At 41.3% G+C, this 24,886-nt stretch overlaps 1 protein-coding gene across 8 annotated transcripts in view; it reads left to right on the forward strand.

Annotated features, from left to right (window-relative positions):
- Positions 1 to 24,886, forward strand: part of RBM33 (RNA binding motif protein 33) — a 133,238-nt gene that overhangs the window by 2,639 nt on the left and 105,713 nt on the right. For all 8 annotated transcript variants that reach the window (XM_034639915.1, XM_034639899.1, XM_034639907.1 and 5 more), the window contains exon 2: positions 23,439 to 23,517. In XM_034639915.1, the coding sequence (XP_034495806.1) occupies positions 23,439 to 23,517 (79 nt within the window). The remainder of the gene's footprint in view (positions 1 to 23,438; positions 23,518 to 24,886) is intronic.

Raw genomic sequence — 24,886 nt, forward strand, 5'->3', positions numbered from 1 at the left:
CACTATTGATCATTTAATCATTTTTCTATTGATGGGCATTTCAGTTATTTCTGCTTTTTAAGCTACTGTGGAAAATTCTGTGCTAAACATCAATAGACACAATTTAGTGCGCTTATGCAGATGTTTCTGGAGGATACGTACCTCTAGAAGTGGAAATACTGTGTTGCAAGTTATATACATTTAAAATTTTGATAGCTATTGCAAATCGTCCTTAAAAAAAAAGTTCGTACTGCTTTATCCTCCCTCAGTAGTGTGTGGGAGCATGCCATTTCCCATACCCTTTCTAAGAATCTTTTTAATTTTTGTTCATCTTGGGACAGAAAAATAGCCATAATGTTGTTATGTTTTCCTGATCTCCAGAGAAATTAGGCATCTTTTCATAATATTATTTTTCTGTGAATTGCATGTTTATATCATTTCCCTTTTTTTTATTAAGTGGTTGATCTCTTTGTCATTATTTATGTATTTTTCATTCTTTGTATATTTTATCAGGATTATTAGCCCCCTTTTTTAAAAAAAATTGTGCTTGTCCTATAAATAACTGTGTTTTAAACTTTTCACCATATGGAAGTTTAAAATTTTTACTCTGAAATATGTCACTTGTTTTTATAAGTTTTTTTTTCTTTTTGTAATGGTGGCNTACTCTGAAATATGTCACTTGTTTTTATAAGTTTTTTTTTCTTTTTGTAATGGTGGCTCAATGCCAAGAGTTCCTCTATGCTTTTAACATTATATGCTTCTGTGGTGGTTTGGTTTTTTTTTTTTTTTTAATTTTATTTTTTTATTCGACAGAGATAGAGACAGCCAGCGAGAGAGGGAACACAAGCAGGGGGAGTGGGAGAGGAAGAAGCAGGCTCATAGCAGAAGAGCCTGATGTGGGGCTCGATCCCATGACGCCGGGATCACGCCCTGAGCCGAAGGCAGATGCTTAACTGCTGTGCCACCCAGGCGCCCCCGGTTTTTTTGTTTTTTTTTTTTAAGATTTTATTTTTTATTTACTCAACAGAGATAGAGACAGCCAGCGAGAGAGGGAACACAAGCAGGGGGAGCGGGATAGGAAGAAGCAGGCTCATAGCAGAGGAGCCTGATGTGGGGCTCGATCCCATAACGCCGGGATCACGCCCTGAGCCGAAGGCAGATGCTTAACCGTTGTGCCACCCAGGCGTCCCCGGTTTTTGTTTTTTTTTTTTAAGATTTATTTATTTATTTGTTTGAGAGAGAGCACAAACAGGGGAGCAGCAGAGGGAGATGGAGAAGCAGACTCTCTACTGAGCAGGGATCGATGTGGGGCTCGATCCCAGGACCTCCATATCATGACCTGAGCCAAAGGCAGTCACTTAACCGACTGACCCACCCAGGCGCCCCTGTGCTTTTTTGTATTCAGCTTTTATTCCATATGGAGTTTCATTTTGGGTGTTGTGTGCTTTTGGGACCTATAACAGCTCTGATATGATTTATGGAATTCTCCATCTTTTCCATCTTCGTAATATCTTAAGTTCTCATTAACAGTCTTTTAGAATTACTGTTTCATAGTGTGTGTGTGCATATATATGTGGTTATGTACGGGTATATGTTATGGCATGGTCTTTTTCAGAAATTTCTTCAATTAGTCCTGCACATTTTTAAGAAAAATTACTTCAGAATCATCAGTCATGTTCTATAAAGAATTCTACTGGAATTTTTATTGAGATTGCATTGAGTTTATTTACATAATTTGAATGTTTGATATTTTTACAATATGGGTCCTTTCATCTAGTAACAAGAGTGTTTCTGTCAAGCTTTTTCTTTTGTCAGTCAGTCATCTCTACCAAATGTTTGTTGAGTACCTACTCTGCTGGGCACTAATGTAAGAGGCTGGGGTGCATAGCGAATATACTAGAGATCCCTACCCTTAGGAACTTACATTAAGTAAAAAAAAAAATTTTTTTTAGGACTTATTTATTTCAGAGAGTGCATCTGTGCTCCAGGGAGGCAGGGAGGAGGAAGCAGACTACCTGCTGAGCATGGAGCCCAGTGCAGGTCTCTGTCTCCTGACCCTGAGATATGACCTGAGCTGAAATCAAGAGCCCGATGCCTAACCAGCTGAGCCACCCAGGCTCCCCACTAAAATTTTCTTTAGGTAGTTTTTTCACATTTCTTGTTAGTTTTATTCTTAAATATTTTATATTTTACATTGTGGATGGCATAGATTTTTATCTTATTACATTCTCACATTTGTTATCAGTCTATTATAGAAAAGCTTTTTTAAAAATATAATTGAATTATATATAGCTGGTTTTTGGAACATTGTTTTAATAGTTTGGTACTTCACATTTTCTGGTTAGTCATACCTATAAAGTCTTCTATTTGATATTGATAACTCTTGTTTATTTTGTCTTCTGCTTGTCTTGGAGGCTTTCATTGTCAAGCCCCCCAGTACGATGTTGAAGAATATGGGTGGCGACAAGCATCTCTATCTTGTCATCTTGTTCTGAGGTTTGTTTTTTATTTTTTAAGATTTTATTTATTTATTTGACAGAGAGAGAGACAGCCAGCGAGAGAGGGAACACAAGCAGCGGGAGTGGGAGAGGAAGAAGCAGGCTCCCAGCGGAGGAGCCTGATGCGGGGCTCGATCCCAGAATGCCGGGATCACGGCCTGAGCCGAAGGCAAATGCTTAACGACTGAGCCACCCAGGCGCCCCTTTTCTGAGTTTTAACTTGTTCTTTTGATGTTTTGCCATTAAATACGGTGTTTACTGTAGATTTCTGATAGTTATTGTTTTTTGGCGAAGAAATTTGTTTTTTGAGTTGGGTTTTTAATTTTATCAAATGCTTTTTCTGCATCTGTTGAGGTGATCTGTGGGACCCCTTCTTTAATCTCTTCATGTATTATATTGATAGATTTCTTGTGCTGAACCAACCTTGCATTCTTGGTCGCAAGACCTTCTGCATGCTTTGTTCTTTTAAATATATTGTTGGGTTTCATTTTAGGACTTATCTATGATCATAGGAAAGATTGGATTATAGTTTTCTTCCTTTGTATTTGTACATGTGTACTATCCTGTTTTTTTTTTTTTTTTTTTTTTTAAATGAAATGCTGGCTTCCTAGAATGAGTTTTGAAGTTTTCTGGGACAGTATAAAAATCTCTGTATCAAATTTAAGTTGGGAGAACTTTTGTCTGCAAAGCCATTGATTGGGTCTGGTAGCTCTTTATTTTTCAGTTTCTTCTACCGTTATTGGCCTATTTAGCTTTTTAGAAATCTCTGGATCTATTTTTTTTTTCTTTAAGTTTATTTGTTTAATCTCTACACCCAAAATGGGGCTCGAACTCATGACCTCGAGATCAAGAGATGCATGCTCTTCTGACTGAGCCAGCCAGGCGCCCCTCAGTTGGTCAGTTTTGATAAATTTTTCTGGAAAAACAATTCTTTGTGTGTGTGTGTGTGTGTGTGTGTGTGTGTGTGTGTGTGTGTGTGTATGTATATGTATGTATGTATTTTTTTTTAAAAGATTTTATTTATTTATTTGACAGTGATAGAGACAGCCAGTGAGAGAGGGAACACAGCAGGGGGAGTGGGAGAGGAAGAAGCAGGCTCCCAGCAGAGGAGCCCAATGTGGGGCTCCATCCCAGGACCCCAGGATCACGCCCTGAGCCGAAGGCAGATGCTTAACGACTGAGCCACCCAGGCGCCCCTATGTTTATATTTTTGAATTAATGTAGGGTTCAATACTACCATTTCTAGTTTGTTAAAGGTAAATTTTTTGAGGCTCATGGGTGTGTGAACAAATTCTTTATTCTTATACTTGATGGATGATTTGGTTGGGCCCAGAATTCTGGACTTGAATTCCTTTTCCTTAGATTTTTGGTTGCTGTGTTTTCTGGCTTCCACTTTTGCTGTTGAAAAGTCTGATGGCATTCTGATTCCTTTGTACATAACCGTTTCCTCTCCCTGGAGAATTTTAACAATTCTTCCTCAGTGTTCCAAAATTTCATTAGCATAGGTCTTTTTATTGTGCTTTGCATTTGGTGGACACTTTAGTGTGGAAATGTGCATTTTCAGTTCTGGGAAATTGTATTTTTCTTCCTTTCATTTCTTCTGTTCACACCTTCTGAAACTCTTATTATTGGTTTCTGATGCTTCAGTTACGTACAAAACACAAGAATGAGATAGTTCGTTAAGATGCTTTTGGGAAGAGAGGCACTTTGGTAGTTCACAGAGGGAAGTAAAGGAATATGTAACTGATGAAGGCTGGAGAAGCACAGCGCTCAGGGTTGCTCTGGGGCCTCACACGCCCTCGGCTGCTCGTTCAGGCGCTGTGCTCCAAGGATGCTCCGAGGTTACCACTCCTTCAGTAGGAGGGATTTTGTTCCTTTGGCCACATGCTGTTTAGCTTTAGCTGTTTTAGTTATGGCTAAATGTGTCTGCTGTTCTGGATCTTTTGATATTTTTCTCTTTTTTGAAAGAAGGTGGGACTCTAATACTTACATATTAATACCACTTTAAAAATGTTAACAAGTCAATTAAGAAAAGACAGTGTAATTCAGAGAGTATGCGTCTTGTACACCGCCAGATTGCAGCCTATACTTAGCGGTTTTGCCCGCGTGATTTAGTAGGTGCCATGAATAAGTGATCTTCCTACCTAAACATCAATGAAGTCATAGTTGCCCTGTAATATTTTATATGAAATCAGAGGGTATATTACTACAGGGGCTTCCTAAATAAATGTATGAGTGCTGTACTTGGTGTTGGGTAGATGTGAGTTTAAAACTGGTTTTGTTGTTTCCTAACTTTGGTTAGTCTTGTTTTTCACATCTGTAAAGGGAAAACTCGCGGTTGGATTAAAGGAGAAAACCGATGTGAAAATGATAGCTTGTTGAAGTAAAATGAAGCCTCTGTTAAGCTCTTCAGTAGTGCTGGTATTATTTATCAGTCTGTGTTTCAGTCAGAACAGAAGCCATGCTATGCTTTTCAAGTTTGAAGCTATTTTCATACAGGAATTAGAGGCTTACACAATCCTTAGAAAGGTGGAGGTACAGCGGTCAGGAAAACGTTCTTGGATAATCTCAGCTCAGGAGTTTGCCTGGAAGCCCTGTGACCCTGAAGACTGTGGGGAAGCTCACGGGCCACCTTGGTCTGCGGCGCTGCAGGTGTTGACTCTTGACCCTGCCGGTTCTCAAGAAGTCACTGCCGACTCCCTTGGCTCTCGCAAGCCCAGGTGCAGCAACACGGTTTTCCAGACCTCCTCCCCCCTTCCCTAAGGCCTCCTGTCCTGTGTGTGTGTCTTGCCTCTGCCACCTGAGGATACCTGTAATGATACTTGGGACTCAAACCTCCTGCTAGTGCCTTGCCTCGCCCCGTACAGCCTAACTGAGAACCCCACAAAGAAAGGCTCTGAGAAGCGTATTCCTGCATTTCCACTGCACCCTTGCGGCGAGTATGGTGACCACAGTCAGCGCAAGTGTTCCCTATGTCTGTGAAGGCAAAAGAGGGATTGGTGGGTGGACTTTCTCCTTTTCTTTGACGTTTCTTCCCTAAATTTCACCTATTTAGCAGCTGATCTTCACCAGTTTAGAAGGTTTCACTTATTTTTTTTATTTTTATTTTTGAAGGTTTCACTTTTTTAAAAGAGGGTCTAGATTCTTGGGAAAAGAAATGGGGTGTCATTTCCTCTAATTCTAAGTCATGATGGGACCATCTGGTTGGCTGGGCTAAGACCACTTGTCCTCTTCCAGGCTGCCCAGGCTGATAGAGAATCAAGGACCTACCTTTTATAGTTTCCATATTGGGAGGCAGAGCCCTGTCTTCTGTTAGGACTCACTGTGATTGATATCCAAACACAGGAAGGAGAAATTCAGTAGTAAGACAGGCAAAAATGGTCAATGTGCACTACACTTCGTAAACAAAATACAAAGTTCATTTTAGGGAGAACCTCTCCAGGGGCCCATATTCGTGAGAGATTATTTATTTATTATTTACTATTTTGGGGGTGGGGCAGGGGGAAAGGGAGAGAGACAGAGAGGAATCTCAGGCAGGCTCTACACCCAGCGCATGAGCCCAATGTGGGGTCTGATCCCACAACCCTGAGATCATGGCCAAAATCGAGAGTCCAAAGCCTAATAGACTGAGCCACCCAGGCGCCCCAGGTGAGAGATTGTTAAAACAATGACTGCAAATTATTTTCCAAACAACATGGTATAGGGGCTCTATCTGAATATTTTGCTTGGTTACTCAGTTTGGTAGTTTTACTCTGTAGGGCTAATACGCTCACTTTCAAAGGTCTCGAACATTATCCTGATTGTTTTTTCTAGTTTAAATAAAGGGTCTAGATTTACGTGCCTATAAAATACGGAGTTTTGACTGTTAGTGATTCAGAATGTGAGCATATTATTCACGAGAGTGATGCTGAGGCAAAAAGAAGGTTGAGAACTTTGAACTAGAGCGAAGATTGGCAAACTTCATGTCTAAAGGGCCAAATAGTAAATATTTTAGGCTTTGCAGATCACATGGCTTCTGTTGCAATTACTGTTTTGCCCTTGTAGGTTGAAAGCAGCTGTGAACAATATGTAATTGAATTGGGATACAGTGTTCCAATAAAAGCTTACTTACATAAACAAGTAGTAGCCAAATTTGGACAGAAATGGGTGGCAGACCCTACTTGGCCTGTGGACTGTAATTTTTCTGGCCCTTGGACTACGCAACTGAGAAGAACCCTATTCAAGCTAATGTTCTGTATTGTTTCTAATCCAAGTTTGGGGTTCTTGGAAAAGAGGAAATAGTGAGAATGCTAAGTAAGAGAATTGGATTAGTTATAGACATCTGGTTGCTGTGTAATTGAAAGGCGTAAAAATTCTGGTAGATCCTTGTAATCTTGCTCTAAGGAGAGGTGCTCCCTTATGGAAATAGAATGACTGTCTAGCACCACGTTTGGCTTTCCATGGAGAGTCCGTGGGCAGGGGCATGGACCACGCTTGTCCTGCCAAAGCTCATCTTCCCCTTGGTCTTCAGGGATGCATTGTTCTTGCTTCAGCCGGCCTGTGTGGACCCCTTTTGTTCTCTTGGTTCTGCTCAGTGTGGCAGATATAAGCTGCAGCTTTACAAAAAGGATTTATCCGTGTTCTAAAGGCAAACAGAAGGGAAATGACTGTAGGAAATGTAAGAATAATAAAAACGGGCCCAGAGTCCTTGTCTTAGTGTATTTCCTAGGATTTCGAGTCATGGTCCTTCCCATCTGCATTTTTATATTCTGTATTCCAGGGGGAAGAAAATAAGCTTGCTTTCTGCTTCGTTACCTGTGGTCTTTGTCCAGGCACAGGTTCACCCACATTGAGAGTCATTCTAACTTCCTTTTGGAATTCTAGTTGTTTTCTGCTCCCACTGTTGCTGTAGCTGTATCTCACTGCACTACTTAAAAATTTTTTTATTTCTTTGGTGTCAGGAGATGAGATTGCTTTCTTCAGAAAAAGCCTTTTCAGCCACAAACTTTTTCCCTGAAGCTTGCATGGATTTACACCTGGACTGGGATTCCCAGCAGTTTTCCCTTTGGGACCTCACTGCCAGTAATTTTCCTTCCTTTGCTTCACCCTCATGTTTGATCACTTCTCCCTTGCACACAGACACCTACACGTTATGGCTTGCTTCTGCATTAAAAGAAAAAACAAATACCTTTTCTCTATCATAAATGGTCGCCTTCAGGCATCTGTTCCATGTTCGTACATTGTGGCCAAAGCTGCTTGAGAGGGCATGTAACCTGTGTAAAGCAATACTGTCTGGGTCCCTCTCACTTCCTGTTGACCTGTGTGCGGGAGAAATCATTCAATAAAAGAATCTGTGAAAGAATAGCAGGACAAATCTATTAACCTCACAGCTGGAATTAGCATTTAACTTTTGGTCACATTTGCATCAGGTTTGTTTTTTAAATGAAGGCCAGTATTACAGATAAGGTCCCCGTTATGCTTTGCATGATCACCTAACTCTTCTCCACAGTCTCCCACTGTCAAGAATTTGGTGTGTTTCCAGTATATATTTCTGTTATGTATTAATATCAAGATGTTAAATTAAGAAATACATCTGGGTATATGTATTCGTAACCAATACATAGTATTTATTTTATGCCAGGAAGGTTAGTCTGTGGGTACGTCATTTTGTATTTTTCCAGTGTGCCTTTGGTTTCGACTTGTCAGAGTGAGGAAAAAGAGATAAAGACATGTAGATTTTTGCAAGATACTGTCAAACACAGTTTTGTGTAGGGTTTGTGCCATTTTGCACTTAACCACTAGTCAGAGTGAATGCCTATGTCCCCACACTCTCATCAACAGTATACAGTCAGATGTTTTGAGTCTTTATCGGAAGTAGGAAATTATTCGCAGTTTACTTTAAAATATCTCTTATTAAAAAAAGACCTTTTGTGGGAAAAATTTCAACTTAAAAATAATTGCATCGTTCCTATAGACCATCATCTGGTTATACCAATATGAAATCATGGCCAGTCATATTTCATCTATATTCTACCTTCTTACTCCTGCCCCCATGAAACACTAACTCTCCATTCCTCTTCCCCCGTCCCCTGGTACCCACCAGATGACTTTCTGTCGTGATGATTTCTACTCTTGGGACCTTGTATAAGACCAGTCATTCGTCATTTGTCTTTTTGTGCATGGCTTATTTCACGTAGCATAGTGTTGTCAAGGTTCATGCATGTTGTAGCAGGTGTCGGAATTTCCAAGACTAAATAATATCCCATTACATGGCTAGACCACATTTTATTTATCCATTTATGCATTGGTGGGCACTTGGGTTGCTTCACCTTTTGGTTGTTGTGAATAATGCTGCCATGAACATGGGTGTATAAATACCTCTTCAAACCTGTGTTTTCAGTTCTTTTGTAAGTATACCCAGAAGTGGCATTGCCACAGGCGTCCTTGGATTTAGGGCCCATCCTAATCCAGTATGACCTCCTCTTAACAATTATATCTGTAATGATCCTATTTCTAAATAAGGTTGCATTGTGAGGTTCTGGTGAACAGGTTCCCTGGCACAGAGCTCCTAAAACCCTTTGAGCTTATTGTCTTTCCTGTGCTAATGAATGATTCACTGTTTGGGAGGGTAACCTAGATAGTTTCAGGATGGGGGCCAGTTGCCTGAAAAACCAACCACATGTTTAAAGGGTTAGAATTTTCAGCCTCAACCTCATTTCCTAGGACGTAGGAGATGGGCTGGAGATTGAGTTCTGTCATCTTTGGTCAGTGGTTTAACAGTCATGGTTATCTAATGAGACCTCCATAAAAATCCCTCAGTGAAGGGATTTGGGATAGCTTCCCACATTCCTGTGTTGGGAGGGTGGCATACCCTTACCATGGGGACAGAGGCCTTTGCCCTTGGACCCTTCCCAGCTGCATCCTGCTTATATCTGGCTCTTTATTTTTATCCTTTATAATAAACAGTCAGAGTATCATGTTTTCCTGGGTTCTGTGAGGGGTTCTGCAAGTTGTTCGATTTAATTATTTAACCTGGGGGAAGGGTAATTGTGTGAACCCCTGAACTTGTAGTTGGCCAGTAGAAGTGTGGGTAGCCAGGGCACCCCATTTGCAGCTGACCGTCTAAAGTGGAGCAGTGTCGTGGGACTGAGCCCTTAACCTCTTTGTTAACTTTGGATTATGAGGGTCAGAATGGAATGGAATTGTTAAGATCTGCCTAGGGTCTGAAAATCAGAGACTGTTCAGTCCTGTACAGTCAGCAAGTCAGACTTGCTTTTAGTATTACAAAAGGTGCCTGGTGTGTAATAAGACCCATGCAACATTTTAAAAACCAAACTCATTACCTTCTACCCATGCCCAACCCCAAAATAAACCAGCACATTTATCATTCAATTCATATCCCTCTAATATTTTGGATTCAGAATACTGATGTTTTCTTTGACTTCTCTTTCGTCCTTGTCATTTAGTTGACATGACTTGGAGTTTCTGAATGGACAGATTCCAGGGCACCTGGGTGGCTTGGTTGAGGATCCGATGTGATTTTGGCTCAGGTCATGGTCTCAAGGTTGTGGGACTGAGCCCAGAGTTGGGTTCCACGCTCAGTGGGGAGTCTGCTTGAGTTTCTCTCTCTCCCTCTGCCCCTCCCCCTGCTCATGCTTCTCTCTCTGCCTCTCTAAAATAAATAAATGAATCTTAAAAAAAATAGATTCTGATTTATCCATTGTCTTATTTTCCCATCTATTCTTTACTGTGATGTTAGCCAGGATTTTTTTTTTTTATTACTTGGTTTGTAGTACTTTGTTGTTCAGACCATTGTTTATCTGTTATCAGTTTAGTCATTGCTGCTTTTTGCTGCTAGATAATTTTTCTAAACTGCAATCATGTTGCGTATTAAGTGTAGATTTCTCACACTGATTCTTCAGTAATGCCCCAAATCTACCTTTTCAGCATTTATTTTTCCTGTTGCTTCTCTCCATGAATGGCTGTTTCAAACCTACCAAACTATTCAGTCTTCTGGGCTTAAACAGCACTTTTCATCCTCTCTGCTGTCTTCCCTGTATGCCCATCTCCTTGTCATAAATCTAGTCATTGCCCAGCCTTCGTCTCTGTTACTGTAAAACCAAACTTCACTTTCCCCAACTCCTGTCATGCTGTATGCATTTTTTGCGGCGGGGGCGGGGGGGTGCCTGGAAATTAACCTCAAAGTATCTCCTGGGTTGAATAAATTTTTACTTGAATTTCAGATATTCCATTGATTTTACTTCAGTAGGTTTTTTTTTTTTTTTTTTAAAGATACATATTTAAGTAGGCTGCATGCCCAGCATGGAGCCCAGTGCAGGGCTTGAACTCCTGACCCTAAGATCAAGGCCTGAGCTGAGATCAGGAGTCCTACGCTTAACTGAGGCACCCAGGCACAGCTTCAGTGGCTTTTTCTGCTGATAAATTTAAATGGTATGAAATTTCATACTTAATTAAAAACATCTAAAAACATCATACTATCTTGTTTAAAGTTTGCACGTTGTATGTTCAAATGTGTGCATAGATAAACATTTAGAATGATGTTCATTTGGTGTTACGATTGTTACTTCTTTTTTTTTCTTTCTCTCTCTCTCTTTTTTTTTTCTTTTGAGAGCGAGCTCTAGCTGTGGATGGGGGAGAGAGAGGGAGAATCTTAAAATAGGCTCCATGCCCACAGCAGAGGCCGATGTGGGGTTTGATCTGACCCTGAGATCATGATCTGAGCAGAAGTCAGGAGTTGGATGGTTAACCAGCTGACCCATGCAGTTGCCCTGTTATTTCTGATCAGAGAAATTTGGGGTGATTTCAGTACCTTTGTACCTTTTAGGTATTGCAAGAAGTTTTTATGATTGTATATTACTTTAGTAAGGACATTGTTGTTATTCTAAGAGAATAGGTTCTGTAAAAACGTAAGGAAAAGTACAGAAGACAATCTGTAATTAATTCCATACAGAAAGATAACTGCCATTTGTGGTCTTGCTTATATCCTTCCAGACACACATACACGTATATATCTTACACATAAAGTGGTGCGTTATACTGCATGATACAGTGCAGTGTTTTCCCCCATGTTATATTATTATGGACATTTTTCCATGGCAGAAAATAATACTAGTGATAGTTCTTATTGCTGCCTAGTATACAATTGCAAGACTGTATTTTAATTTTACCTCTCTGCTTTGTTGTTTTTTTGTTGGATATTTGCTCCATTTCCACTTTTCCCCTATTGATAAAACATGCCTTGGTGAGCGTCCTTGTCCATACTATGTTCACTGATTGGATGACAACAGCTTTCAAAGTCTTAGAGACGCCCCAAGACTATTTCAGAGTGTCTGTGAGGGCTGTTTTCATAAGAGTGCTGAAATCCGACGTGCCTTTTTTATTGTGCTTTCATTCGCACCAATGTTGCAAAAGTAATGGTGAGTCATTTTGTTGCCTTAGCATAATCAGGGCAGTGACCACAAACTTAGAAGTCAGGCCACACAGAAAAAAAAAAAAACAACACAGCAGTTTGTTTAGGAAGATCCTTGATGAAGCAGTAAAGTTATTAATTTTATTAAATCTTGACCCTGAGGTGCATTTTAAAAAAATGATATTGTTTGGGGCACCTGGGTGACTCAGTTGGTTAAGTGTCCAACTCTTGATTTCAGCTCAGGTCATGATCTCAGGGTTGTGAGATCCAGCCATGCTTCTTGGGCTCCACCCTGGATGTGGAGCCTGCTTAAGATTCTCTCTCTCTCCTCTGCACCTCCTCACCTCCTCACCTTCCCTCCCTCGTAAAAAAAAAAAAAAAGGTTTGCGACAAAATGGGAAGTATGCATAAGGTGTTTCTGTCACTACCTCCTGTGGCCTCTAGGGAAAGTACTTTTCTGATTGAGAGCTGATTTTGCTGTTTGTTGTTTTGTTTTTTTTATAGAACGCCAGTCTTACTTGAAAAGACAACTGACAAAACTAGAATTATTCAGACTTTAGTAGTTGGCAGATGTTTTCTTGCAAATGAAGTGAGCCTGTCTATTCAAGGAAACAACTGACAGTATTGATTGCCGGTGAGAAAATCCAAGCTTTCGAGCAAAAATTAGAATTTTGAAAAAGTTGTATTTGCTGTGGCGAACTTGAAAACGTCCCAATACTTGAAGACTTTTCTGATGAGATTGGTGGTGCTATTAACAAATGTAATTTTTGATGTTGAATAATGAAAGGTGTCCACATTTGAAAGCACAGCATAACTCAGTGAACCAGTATTTTCAAGACGTTATACAATCATTCATGTTATAAGATACATTAACAGTGCAAGACATACCAGTGCATTTGAACAGGTGAGAGGAGAGTATGAAATGCTCATTGATAAGGCTTCAGATCTGCATTGCAAACAGCCTTTGAGAAACTACCGCTTGTGAGTGTTGGCGTAGCATGGAGAATATCTGAGATTATCTGAAAACACGGAATGCTCTTTTACAGCGTCACGTATATTTGAAGTTGGATCTCTTTCATGCACTTCGGTCAGAACAGTGTATTGCAGGAGATAGAATGCAGAAGCAGATGCGAAAATCAGGCTGTCCCCTGTAAAGACAGGCGTTAAAGAGTTTTGCAAAACAAAAATCCTTTTTTTAATACAGATTTCATTAAGAAATGTTACGTTAACATGTAATGGGTTTATTGTTTCTTTTACATCAATTTGTGAATAAAATATTTTTTAAATGCCTTGGTTTTAATTTCTAATACAGTAAATATTGAAAGATACAACCCATGTACATTTTGTTTTTAAATTAAAAAAATTTGAATATAATCAACAAAATACTAGGTTTCAAGGTTACAGTGATTTGACGACCGTGTACCTGTGCCTCTGTACCTTCTGCTGCGCTCACAAGTTTAGCTCCCATCTATCACCATACGGTGCTATTACAGTGTCCTTGATTATATTGGCAGTGCTTCCCAGGTCCATTTTAATGCATTTTACAATGACCATTCTCTTTAAAATTGTAATCAGCCTGGTTAGCACTTCCTACTCCCCTCCTCCTTGTTTTCCATATATATTTATTCATGGAGTTTTGGTTTGTCTCTACCTGTTAGACTGTAACCTATACGTGGTGGAAATTTTTATCTTGTGCACCCCTGTATGTCAGGTGTTTAGAACAACGCCAGGCATACATTAGGTGCTCAAATAATTGTTGAATGAAGGATGTGGGTTTCATGACCTCAGTTCTGTTCATAGTTTCTGCTCAACTTGCACTAATCCTTGTTTTGGAATGATTTCATAGCTAATTATCTTGGACATTGTATGGGGGTCTCTCCTTTGGAGAAGTAATTAACTTTTTTCTTCTAATTTTGACTTTCGTGGATTTAACTGCAAGAAGTACTTATATAGCAAGATGACAGTTAAAATTTCTTGTGCAGTATCTTCTCTGATGGATTGTGGTGGACTGGGGGCAGGGATTCCCAACTCTAGCTGTTGTCACACTTACTGGGAAGCTTTAAAAAACAAAAAATAGAGCCCACTGAATCAGAATCAGGGTGGGGCCAGGGATTGTATAATTTTTTTTTTTAAAGATTTTATTTATTTATTTGACAGAGATAGAGACAGCCAGCGAGAGAGGGAACACAAGCAGGGGGAGTGGGAGAGGAAGAAGCAGCCTTATAGCGGAGGAGCCCGATGTGGGGCTTGATCCCACAATGCCGGATCACGCCCTGAGCCGAAGGCAGACGCTCAACCGCTTTGCCACCCAGGCGCCCCTGGGATTGTATAATTTTTGACAAGGTTTCTAGGTGATTGTTACCTCGGCATAAGGGTTTTTTGTCCTCAGTAGAATTAGGCGTTGTAATTAGCAGTGTCTGCCAAGGGTGATTGTGACCATTAATACCTTCACTGTGAACTGATGTGAAAAAAGCCACGAACAAGCCATTCTGCTTATAAAATGTTGGGACTTTGTTCTTGTTGTTGTAGCTACGGAATGCTGTTTTCATGAAGTGTGTAATCCAGGGGAGGAAGGAAAACTAACACAGAAACCTAACAGAAAACTAACCACAGAAACGTAAATTATTTTATTTATTTATTTTTTTAAAAGATTTTTATTTATTTGAGATAGAGAGCTTGAGAGCGAGCAAGAGAGAGAACACGAGCGCATGAGTGGCGGGGAGGGGCAGAGGGAGATGGAGAAGCAGACTCTGCTGAGCAGGGACCCTGACTCAGGGCTCGATCCCAGGACCCTGGGATCATGACCTGAGCCGAAGGCAGATACTTCACCGACTGAGCCACCCAGGCGCCCCCAGAAACTTGAGTTAGTTACTTACATTTAAAAACTAGGGAACAATCCATATTTTTGTCTTTTCTTGAAAAGTTAGAATCTGCCTTCACTGGGCCTGCATTTCCTGTAATATGTGGTAATGCTCTAAATAAGGTAAAGTCCTGCTAATTTGACATAATTCCCACCCTGGTCATTTATATTATCCTGTGTACTTCCTGTAGACGTTTGAGTTTGTCATCCCTGACCAAAGTTTCTTAATTATCTTTTTAAAAAATGGAGTCCATTGAAGTGTAATTGACATACAGAAGATTGCATGTCTTTGAAACACACAATTTGGTAAGTTTGGATATGTGTATACATCCATGAAACCACAACCACAGTCCGTGTAAGGAATGTGTCATTGTCGGAAGTGTCTTTGTGTCCTGATTCCAGCTGCTGATTCTATTACTGTTGTAACGGTCCATTTTATAAAAAGGAGTCTGAGAACATGTGTTCTGGTTTTTGTCTGGCTTCTCTCGGCATAATTATTTTGAAGGTCATCCATGTTGTTGAGTATATCAGTATTTAACTCTCCTTTACTGCTGAGTAGAATTGTACTCAAGGATATTCCACAGTTTGTTGATCTGTTTGCCTGTTGGTGGCCATTTGGGTTGTTTCCAGTTTTGGGCTTTTACCAGTATTGTGCCTATGAACATTTGTGTACAAGCCTTTGCATGGATTTATATTTCTTTATCTTTTGGGTAGGTACCTAGGAGAGGAATGGCTGGATCATGTGGTAGGGGTATATTTAACTTCTTAAGAAACTGCCAAAATGGGGCACCTGGGTGCCTCAGTCGGTTAAGCATCTGCCTTTGGCTTAGGTCATGCCTTTGGCTTAGGATCCAGTGCCCCAGCGGGCTTCCTGCTCAGTGGGGAGCCTGCTTCTCCCTCTCCCTCTGCCACTCCCCCGTTTGTGCTCTCTCTCTCTCAAATAAATAAATAAAATTGTAAGAAAAAAGAGAAAAGAAACTGTCAAACTGTTTTATTAAGTGGTTGTATCACTTCTCATTCCTGTCAGCAGAGTGTGAGTTCAGTTCCTCCACACCCTTGATAACACTTGGTATAGTAGGTCTTAAATTTTAGCCATTCTCATAGCTCTGTCCTTGTATACTGCTGTGGTTTTAATTTACATTTCCCTAATGACAGTGTAATGTTGAAAATCTTTTCATATGCTCTTTGTCATATGTACATGTTTTTTGATGAAGTCTGTATTTAAATATTTTTCCCCTTAAGGACGCCTGGGCAGCTCACTTGGTTAAGCATCTGAATCCTGGTTTCAGCTCAGGTCATGATCTCAGGGTTGATGGGTCTCTGTGTCCAGGCTCCTCCCAGAGTCAACCTGAGATTCTTTCCCCCCGTTCTCCCTCCCCCTCTGCTTCTCCCCTTGGTTGTGGCTCTTTCTTTTTCTCTCTCTCAAATAAATAAATAAAATCTTAAAAAAAAAAGTTTCCCTTTAGAAAAAGTTGGGTTTTTATTGTTGAGTTTGAGAGTTTTTAATATTTTTGCATGCAGGTCCTTTATTAATAAACATATACTTTACAAAGATTTACTGTTATTTTGGCTTGTCTTCATTTTCTTAATGATGACTTCTGGAGGATAGAAGTTTTAAATTTTGATGAATTCCAGATTGTCATTTTGTTCTTTTACTGATTGTGCTTTTGCTGTCACCAGTATGTGATCACAAAGATTTTTTTCTGTGTTTTTGTAAGGAATGGATCCAGGTTCACTTTTTTCCCTTCTTCTTTCCATCCTTCTCTCTTTCTCCTCCTGCCCTTTTTTCACCATATGGTAGTCCAGTTCTTCTAGTACCATTTGAAAAGGCTGTTCTTTGAATCTTTGTAAAATATCAGTTGTCCATGTATGTCCAGGACAGCTGTTCTGTTCCATTGGTCTGTCTATTTTTTTTTTTAACGATTTTATTTATTTATTTGACAGAGACAGCCAGCTAGAGAGGGAACACAAGCAGGGGAGTGGGAGAGGAAGAAGCAGGCTCATAGCGGAGGAGCCTGATGTGGGGCTCGATCCCAGAACGCCGGGATCACGCCCTGAGCCGAAGGCAGACGCTTAACCGCTGTGCCACCCAGGCGCCCCTATTTGTCTATTTTTATACAACACCACAGTTTTCATTATTACAGCTTTCATTATTGTCACCCATATCCAAACTTACCAAATTATGTGCTTTCTAGTAATTCTTAAAATCAGATGATGTTAGCTCTCTAACATGTTCTTTTTTCATATTTGTTTTGGTTATTTTAGGTCCTTTGTATTTCAGTATGAATTTTAGAATCACTTTTTAAATTTCTACAGAAAAGTTGCTAGGATTTTGATTGGGAGTCCATTGAATCTATGGATCAATTTGGGGAGAAATGGACACTTCAGTAATAATGAGTCTTTCTTGATGTGAGAACAAAGGCAAAAGAAATACAGAAAAAATTAGCTCTCCTTACAACTTGCAGCCTATTGACAAGTTCTTGGGACAGGCAGGGTGACCTTCCTCGAGGAGCTCGGCCGCCTCAACATGAATACTTTGCTGGAGGCGAAAGGCAGCCTTAGCTTGACATTAGCCTGACCTCCGGGATCCTGTGAAAGTCTTTTTGGAAGGAAATTTCCTTTATCTCTGCCTCCCCCCCAAAATATGTGTGGGCGGGCATCCTCCAAGCACATGGCCCACCAGTACGCATCTGAAGGGTCTCATGACTGTGGTTTTCCTAGACAGTAGTAAGTGGCCCTTTCCTGACAGCAGCTAGCGCCTTGAGGTCCTGGAAACCTTGCTTCCACGTTCCTTAGAGACTTATGCTCTCCCTGACCCCCTCCCAACTTGAAAGTGTGTAATGGGCCACTCCTCGCGACCCCAGTGCAGCTCTTTCTGTGCACAGCTCCTGTCCCCGTGCTTTAATAAAACCATGCTTTTTGTACTGAAGACGTCTTGAGAATTCTTTCTTGACCCCCAACCCCAACATTTCACATCACTGTCACTTCATTTACTTTATGTCAGCCTAGTGTTCATAGTTCTTAATGTGCTGGTCTCTCACATCTTCTATCAAGTTTATTCCTAGTATCCCATATTTTTTATGTTACTGTAAAGTTTTGACTTTTAATTCAGTTTCCAATCGGTCATTATTTGTATGTAGAAAAACTCTTGATTTTTTAGTATTGATCTTATGTTTCTCAACCTTGCTCAATTCACTTACTAGTTTTAGTACTTTTTGAAAATAGATTCCATATGATTTTCTAAGAAGTTGATCATGTTTGCTATGAATAAAGACAGTTTTACTTGTTCCTTTTCAGTCTGGATTCCTTTCATTTCTTTTCTTGTCTGCTTGCACTGTGTAGAGCTTCCAGTACAATGCTGATAAAGTGGTCTAAGTGACGATCTGGATCTTGTTCCTGATCCCAGATTGAAAGCATTCAGTCTTTACCAGTATTCTTTCTATTAACTGATTTCTAGTTTTATTATATTTTAGTCAGAGACTATGCTTGGTGTGATTTTATCCTTTTTAAGTTTATTAAGAATTGTTTTATGGCCTAACGTATACCCTCGACTATTTTCTATGAACACGTGAGAAGAATGTCTATTCTGTTGTTGGTTGAGTGTCCCGCACTTGTCTTTTAGGTCTGATATCCAGTATAATCTCATCTTAACGATTATATGTGCAAAGACTGTTTCTGAATGAGGTCACATTCATAAGTGGGGGAATAGGGAGAAAGGACTTTAAGATGTCTTTTTAGGGCATGCAATTCAGTCAGCTACACAGAGTCTGCTAGCAGCAAATTCCTCCTGTTTTTATTTATCTGTGAATATATTTCACCTTAATTTTTGGTATTTTTGCTGGATATAGAATTCTTTGAGCACTTTGTGTAGGTCTCTGACGGCTGTGTGTCTGATGAGACTCACCTGTTAATCTTACTTGCAGTTCCCTTGGTAAGTGAGGAGTTGTTTTATCTTGCTGCTCTTGGGGGCCTTTCCTTGTCTCCGAAACATTTTGACTAGGGTGTGTGTGTTCTACCTCAAGTTTGTTGGGCTTTCAGGATTTATAGATTAATATTTACTAATACATTTGGGAAGTTTTCAGCTATTATTTCTTCAAATATTTTTTCTCTTTCTCCTCTCTTCTCATACGCCTATTACACATATATTGGTATGCTTAATGGTGTCTCACATTTCCCTGAAGCTATATTCATTTTTTCTTTATTTTTTTCCTTTTTGTTCTTTGGATGGGATCATCTCTTGATCTGTTTTTAGGATATAGATTCTTCTGTCCATTTAAATATACTGCTGAGCCCCTCTAGTGAATTTTTCATTTCAGTTATTTTTCAATTCCAGAATTTCTTTTTGATTCTTTATAATTTCTACTCATATCTATTTGATGGAACAGTGTCATCATACCTTCCTTTAGTTCTTTAGTCATGTTTCATTTAGCTTTCTGAATGTACTTACAACAGATTTTTCTGTTAAATCTAAACATCTGGTCCTCTCATAGGCAGTTTCTGTTGCCTACTTTTTTTTCCCCCAGGGGGATATGGGTTATGCTTTTCCTGTTTCTCTGTATGTTTTGTACTTTCTTGTGGGAATTTGAACATTTTAGATAATGTATTGTGTCCACTCTGGGTGCTGACCTCCCTATTTCCCACCCCTGGGCTTATTATTTTTACTTGATTGTTTACTTGTTGGTGATTGGCTAGGTGGTTCAATTGAAGTCTGTTCCATTCCCCCCTCTATTTTGGGTTGTGTGAAACTTTTTTTTTTTTTTTTAAAGATTTTATTTATTTATTTGACAGAGATAGAGACAGCCAGCGAGAGGGGGAACACAAGCAGGGGGAGTGGGAGAGGAAGAAGCAGGCTCATAGCGGAGGAGCCTGATGTGGGGCTCGATCCCATAACGCTGGGATCACGCCCTGAGCCGAAGGCAGACGCTTAACCGCTGTGCCACCAGGCACCCCCTGTGTGAAACTTCTTATAGCACTCCTCAGAGGCCACAGCCTTGGGAATGTAGTCACTCTGGGAGAGTGGTGAGTTGGCTGGGTTCTTTTCTGAGTGTGTCTCTCTGATCACACCTTTAGCAATGTCCTGGGGTGTAATTTGCTTTGTAAATTGATCCAGTTAAATTCAGGCTTCTTTGACTGGATGGTATCTGGGTTCAGTGTTTGAGATCTGTTTTAACTTAGAGAGCCCTTCCCACCTGTCTTCCCATTTCTCTCTGGCATGGTAGGCAGCCAGAGAGAAGTTCAGTCTTTATCTTTATGATTGAATTGTCTTTTGACAGTTCAGTTTTTATCTCCAGTAACTCTAACTTTCCTTCCCTTTACCTCTCTCCACAGTTCTGTTTCTGAGAGTACCTTTTGGCTAGAATTTTTTTGCATTCTATTCCATGAAGTTGGCTCCTCTGAGAGAGTTTTGGAGCTCTGTTGGTCTAAGCCTTGCTTTTCTTCTTGGGCAAACCCCAAGTCACAGCTCTTGTGCTGTGGGTGGGGACAGTGGTGTACTTGTCTCTGAGTGGCATCCTCGCTTTGGGAGCTGAGTGTCTGGATGGTGGGGCTGGGGCTGGGGGGTGGAGTAGCTCTAGGTCTCCTTGTCCTACGTGTCTCTCCGTGCGAAACCCCATGGATTGGGTTAGGAGCTATATCTGGGCCTTGGGGCATGGATGGAAGGAAGAGGGGAGTTCCTGCCTCTCAGCGGCGCTCACCCAGAACTTAGCCCAGGCCTGTGCACCAGGGGCAGGATGAGGAATGCGGAGGTCTGAGTTCTTGGCTGCACCAGTCTGGAGTAGAGGTGAAGCCTCACTGAAGTGGGAGGGAGAGGAGGGAATAATAGGTCCTGGTTCAAAAGCCACAGATTCTTGCAGCTGTTCTTTGAATAGATTTCTTGAAAAAGTGTTTTTCATTTGATGTATGCCTTTAGAGTCAATTCCAGAGACTTTAAATAGTCATGTCATTAAAAATAGTAATTTTCAAAAGTATTTCAATAAAAATATTTTCCACCAGGGAGTGGGGTTGGTGGTGCTCCCTGTGTCATCATGCTGGTCGTGGAACTCCTCAAGGATACCAGTTTTCTAGTACTTCGTTCTTGGATTTTTTTTTTTTTAATCATTTGTTCTGTTTGGAAGTGTGTGGTTGGAATTGGTGTATTATTACCTTATTAGAACTCTTGCTAGTTTCTAGCCCTAGGCTGGAAAACTTCCTGGGGGATTATTGGTGTTTTATTGCTAACTCCCCCCTCCATAGGCCCTCTCTGGGGAGCTGTCTGTCTGCCGCTGCTCCTCAGGCCTCTGGCTCGCATGTGTACCCAAGAGGAGAAACTCCCATTCCAATTCTGTTTTTCCTGATAATATTTTTTAAAAAGTGAGATACACACTTGGTGTGGGGAAGACGTAAAATGTCTTACTAATGTTTTCCGTATTTGTTACATGCTATAATCTTTTGGATTTGCTAGGTTCAGTGAAGTACGTTGTGAAAATGCTAATTTACTTTTAAACATGGCTACTAGAAAACTTACATAGGTGACTTGCATTTTATTTCTGTTGCTCAGCAGTTCTCTGTTACCCCTGCTTCCCTAAATAAGCTCTTTGTCTCCTGTGCTGAGTTTGGGAAAATATAAAGATGAGAAAAATACTGTAAAAGTATCTTTAACTTTTAGTAAAGCAGTAATTTTTCCCTTTCATGTAATTGTAATATAAATACTGAAAAACTTCCTTTTAAGGAAAATATCTTATTAAAATTTATGATTTTTTAAAAATTCTAGTTAGTTATTTTTCATGCCTAATGGTATTCAGTAGCTTTGTACTTAAATTTTCTTTAACTTTTCTTTTGAGAGAGAGAGAGAGAGCGAGAGCAAGTGCACATGAGTGGAGGTGGGGAGGGCAGAGAGAGAGTGAGAATCTTAAGCAGGCTCTATGCCCCGTGTGGAGCCCGCCACAGGGCTCCATCTTACAACCCTGAGATCATGACCTGAGCTGAAACCAAGAGTCAGAGTTCAACTGACTGAGCCACCCAGGTGCCCCAGCATTTATAATAGTTGTGTGTGGAATTTCTGTATTTATTTATTCATGATGAGGTAGGGCCCCCTAAGCCGCTTCCCTGCTTCAGGGGGCCTGGCATGGAAACTTAATGGAGGGCAGCAGATTCTCAGTGTGCTGGGGGAGGAGTTGGGCAAGGACTCCTCAGCAGGGCCTCTCTCTTCCTCTTGTGCCCCTGCTAGGTCCAGGGGGCTCTTATTTCTCGGAGGCTGTGTATACCATAAGGTCCACCACTCAGTTGCTGTGGTCAAATTCATTGTCATACCGGGAAAGGAGCTTGACACGGTGGTCATTGAGAGCAGTGCCAGCCCCGGCATTGAAGGTGGAAGAATGGATGTCACTGTTACAGTTGCAGGAAACAGCCTGGTCCTCAGTGGAGCCCAGGGTGCCCTCAAGGGGGCTCTCCAATGCCTGCTTCACCACCTTCTTGATGTCATCGTTTTTGGCGGCTTTCTGAAGGTCAGATCCATGGCTGACACGTTGGGGGTGGACACAGGGAAGGCCATGCCAGTGAGCTTCCCATTCAGCTAGCTCAGGGATGACCTTGGCTACAGCCTTGGTGGTGCCGGAAGCAGCAAGGATGATGTTCTGGGCAGCCCCTCGGCCGTCACGCCACAGCTTCCCAGAGGGGCCGTCCACAGTCACGGATGACCTTGGCCAGAGTGGCCAAGCAGTTGGTGGTACAGGAGGCATTACTGACAGTCTTGAGGTGGTTGTCATACTTCTCATGATTCATGGCCATCACAAACATGGGGGCTTCAGCAAAAGACGTAGAGATGATGACCCTCTCAGCTCCACCCTTCAAGCGAGTGCCAGCCTTCTCCGTGTCCCCAGCGGACTGCACAACATCCTCAGCACCGGCATCACCCCATTCGATGTTGGTGGGATCTCGCTCTTGGCCGATGGAGATGGGCTTTCCATTGATGACAAGTTTCCTTGATAAGCCTTGACTGTGCCGTTGAATTTGCCATGGGTGGAATCGTAACTGGAACGTGTGGACCTTCACCGTTGTGTCTGGGGTGCGGCTGACACTGCGTAAGAAGAAGTGGCCATCTGTCAGATAGTAAGGAGCAGAGAGCCAGAACTTTTACGTTTTAAAATGTTACGTCAGGAATCCTTAAAAGGAACAAGTTGTTTCAGTGCACATCTTCCTCAGCTTAACGGGGTTATGTCCTGGTAAGCCTGCTGTAAGTTGAAGATACTGTAATTTAAAAAAGCGTAGACCTAACCTGCTGAACATAATATTATAGCTTAGCCTGGCCTACTTTAAGGCAAAATCATGTAACACAAAGCCTATTTTATAATGTAATAAAGTTGACTGTGCTATGTAACGTGTTGAATACTGAAAGTGACAGAACGGTGGTGTGGCTACAGATGGTGGTTAGTGTATTCATTGTTTACCTTCATGATCCCTTTGCTGCTGGGACCTGTGGCTGTTGCTGCTCACTGCCCAGCACCATGAGGAAGAATCGTACCGTGTATTGCTAGCTTGAGAAAAGACTCAAATTCAAAATTTGGAGTATGGTTTTTACTGAACGCATATTGCTTTTGCAGCATTGTAAAGTTGAAAATCGTAAGTTAAACCATTGTAAGTCAGGGGCCGTCAGTATTTGAATATCTGTGTCTGTTTTAATTTCGTAAGACTGACTTTCATGGCCTCTCTTTCACAGATGATGACTTTGACCAGTTTGATAAGCCTGGTGCAGAGCGATCTTGGAGAAGAAGAGCTGCAGACGAGGACTGGGACAGGTACAGAAGCTGTTACTTGTAGTCCATGCTCATTTCTCTCATTCTGCCACTTGGCTCTGCAGATACGTATATATATTTTAAGATTTTATTTTTTNGGACAGGTACAGAAGCTGTTACTTGTAGTCCATGCTCATTTCTCTCATTCTGCCACTTGGCTCTGCAGATACATATATATATTTTAAGATTTTATTTTTTTATTTTTTTAATTTTTTAAAAAAGATTTTATTTATTTATTTGATAGAGATAGAGACAGCCAGCGAGAGAGGGAACACAAGCAGGGGGAGTGGGAGAGGAAGAAGCAGGCTCATAGCGGAGGAGCCTGATGTGGGACTCGATCCCAGAACGCCAGGATCATGCCCTGAGCCGAAGGCAGACGCTTAACCGCGGTGCCACCCAGGCGCCCCTTAAGATTTTATTTTTAAGTAATCTCCACAGCCAGTGTGGGGCTCAAACTCAAAACCCCAAGATCAAGTGTTGTGTGCTCTACAGACTGAGCCAGCCAGGTGCCCCGGCTCTGCAGAGATCTTCACTGAGAACAGTATGTTGGCTCCCTGATGCTCTTTCCCAAGTGCACCTGTCCCTGCTTGGCTGAAGTGAGGGCAAGGGCAGGCCTTCCAGGTAGAAGGGTTTCTGGTAGGCTCCGTTCCAGGCCTCTATGTCTTTAGGGCCCTGGTTGTCCGTTCTGTCTCTGTTTTTACACAGTGGTGGTGTTGATTTGGTGGATTCCCAGAGGTATCATTGCCAGGGTTCTTTTGTTCTATAGCCTACCCAATATTTGGCTAGACTTTAAAATTTTTGCCAGTTTAATATGTGTATAATAGTATCTCACTGTAATTTAAATTTTTTTTTTTAAAGATTTTATTTATTTGACAGAGATAGAGACAGCCAGTGAGAGAGGGAACACAAGCAGGGGGAGTGGGAGAGGAAGAAGCAGGCTCATAGCAGGGGAGCCTGATGTGGGGCTCGATCCCAGAACGCTGGGATCACGCCCTGAGCCGAAGGCAGACGCTTAACCGCTGTGCCACCCAGGCGCCCCTCACTGTAATTTAAATTTTTATTTCTCTGATTACTGGTGAAGATGAAAGTATCTTTGGGGATACACACACATGCACTAAAGGTGTTAGAAATGTTCATAGTCGTGATAAATGTCAGTTCCGTATAGTGATGACTTCTGGTGAGCAGCTCTAGTAGGTGTTAGAGGGACGTGTACCGGGAGAAGTACATGGGGGCATAGTCTGGGTGGTGGGGTTCTCAGATGAGGATTGTTCTTCACACTTTTTTTCTTTTTAAGATCTATTTCTTTTGGAGAGAGAGCTCGGGGGAGGGGCAGAGGAAGAGGGAGAGAGAGAATCGTAAGGCTTCACGCTAG

This window comes from Ailuropoda melanoleuca, chromosome 1, assembly GCF_002007445.2.
Source record: "Ailuropoda melanoleuca isolate Jingjing chromosome 1, ASM200744v2, whole genome shotgun sequence".
Taxonomy (NCBI): Eukaryota; Metazoa; Chordata; class Mammalia; order Carnivora; family Ursidae; genus Ailuropoda; species Ailuropoda melanoleuca.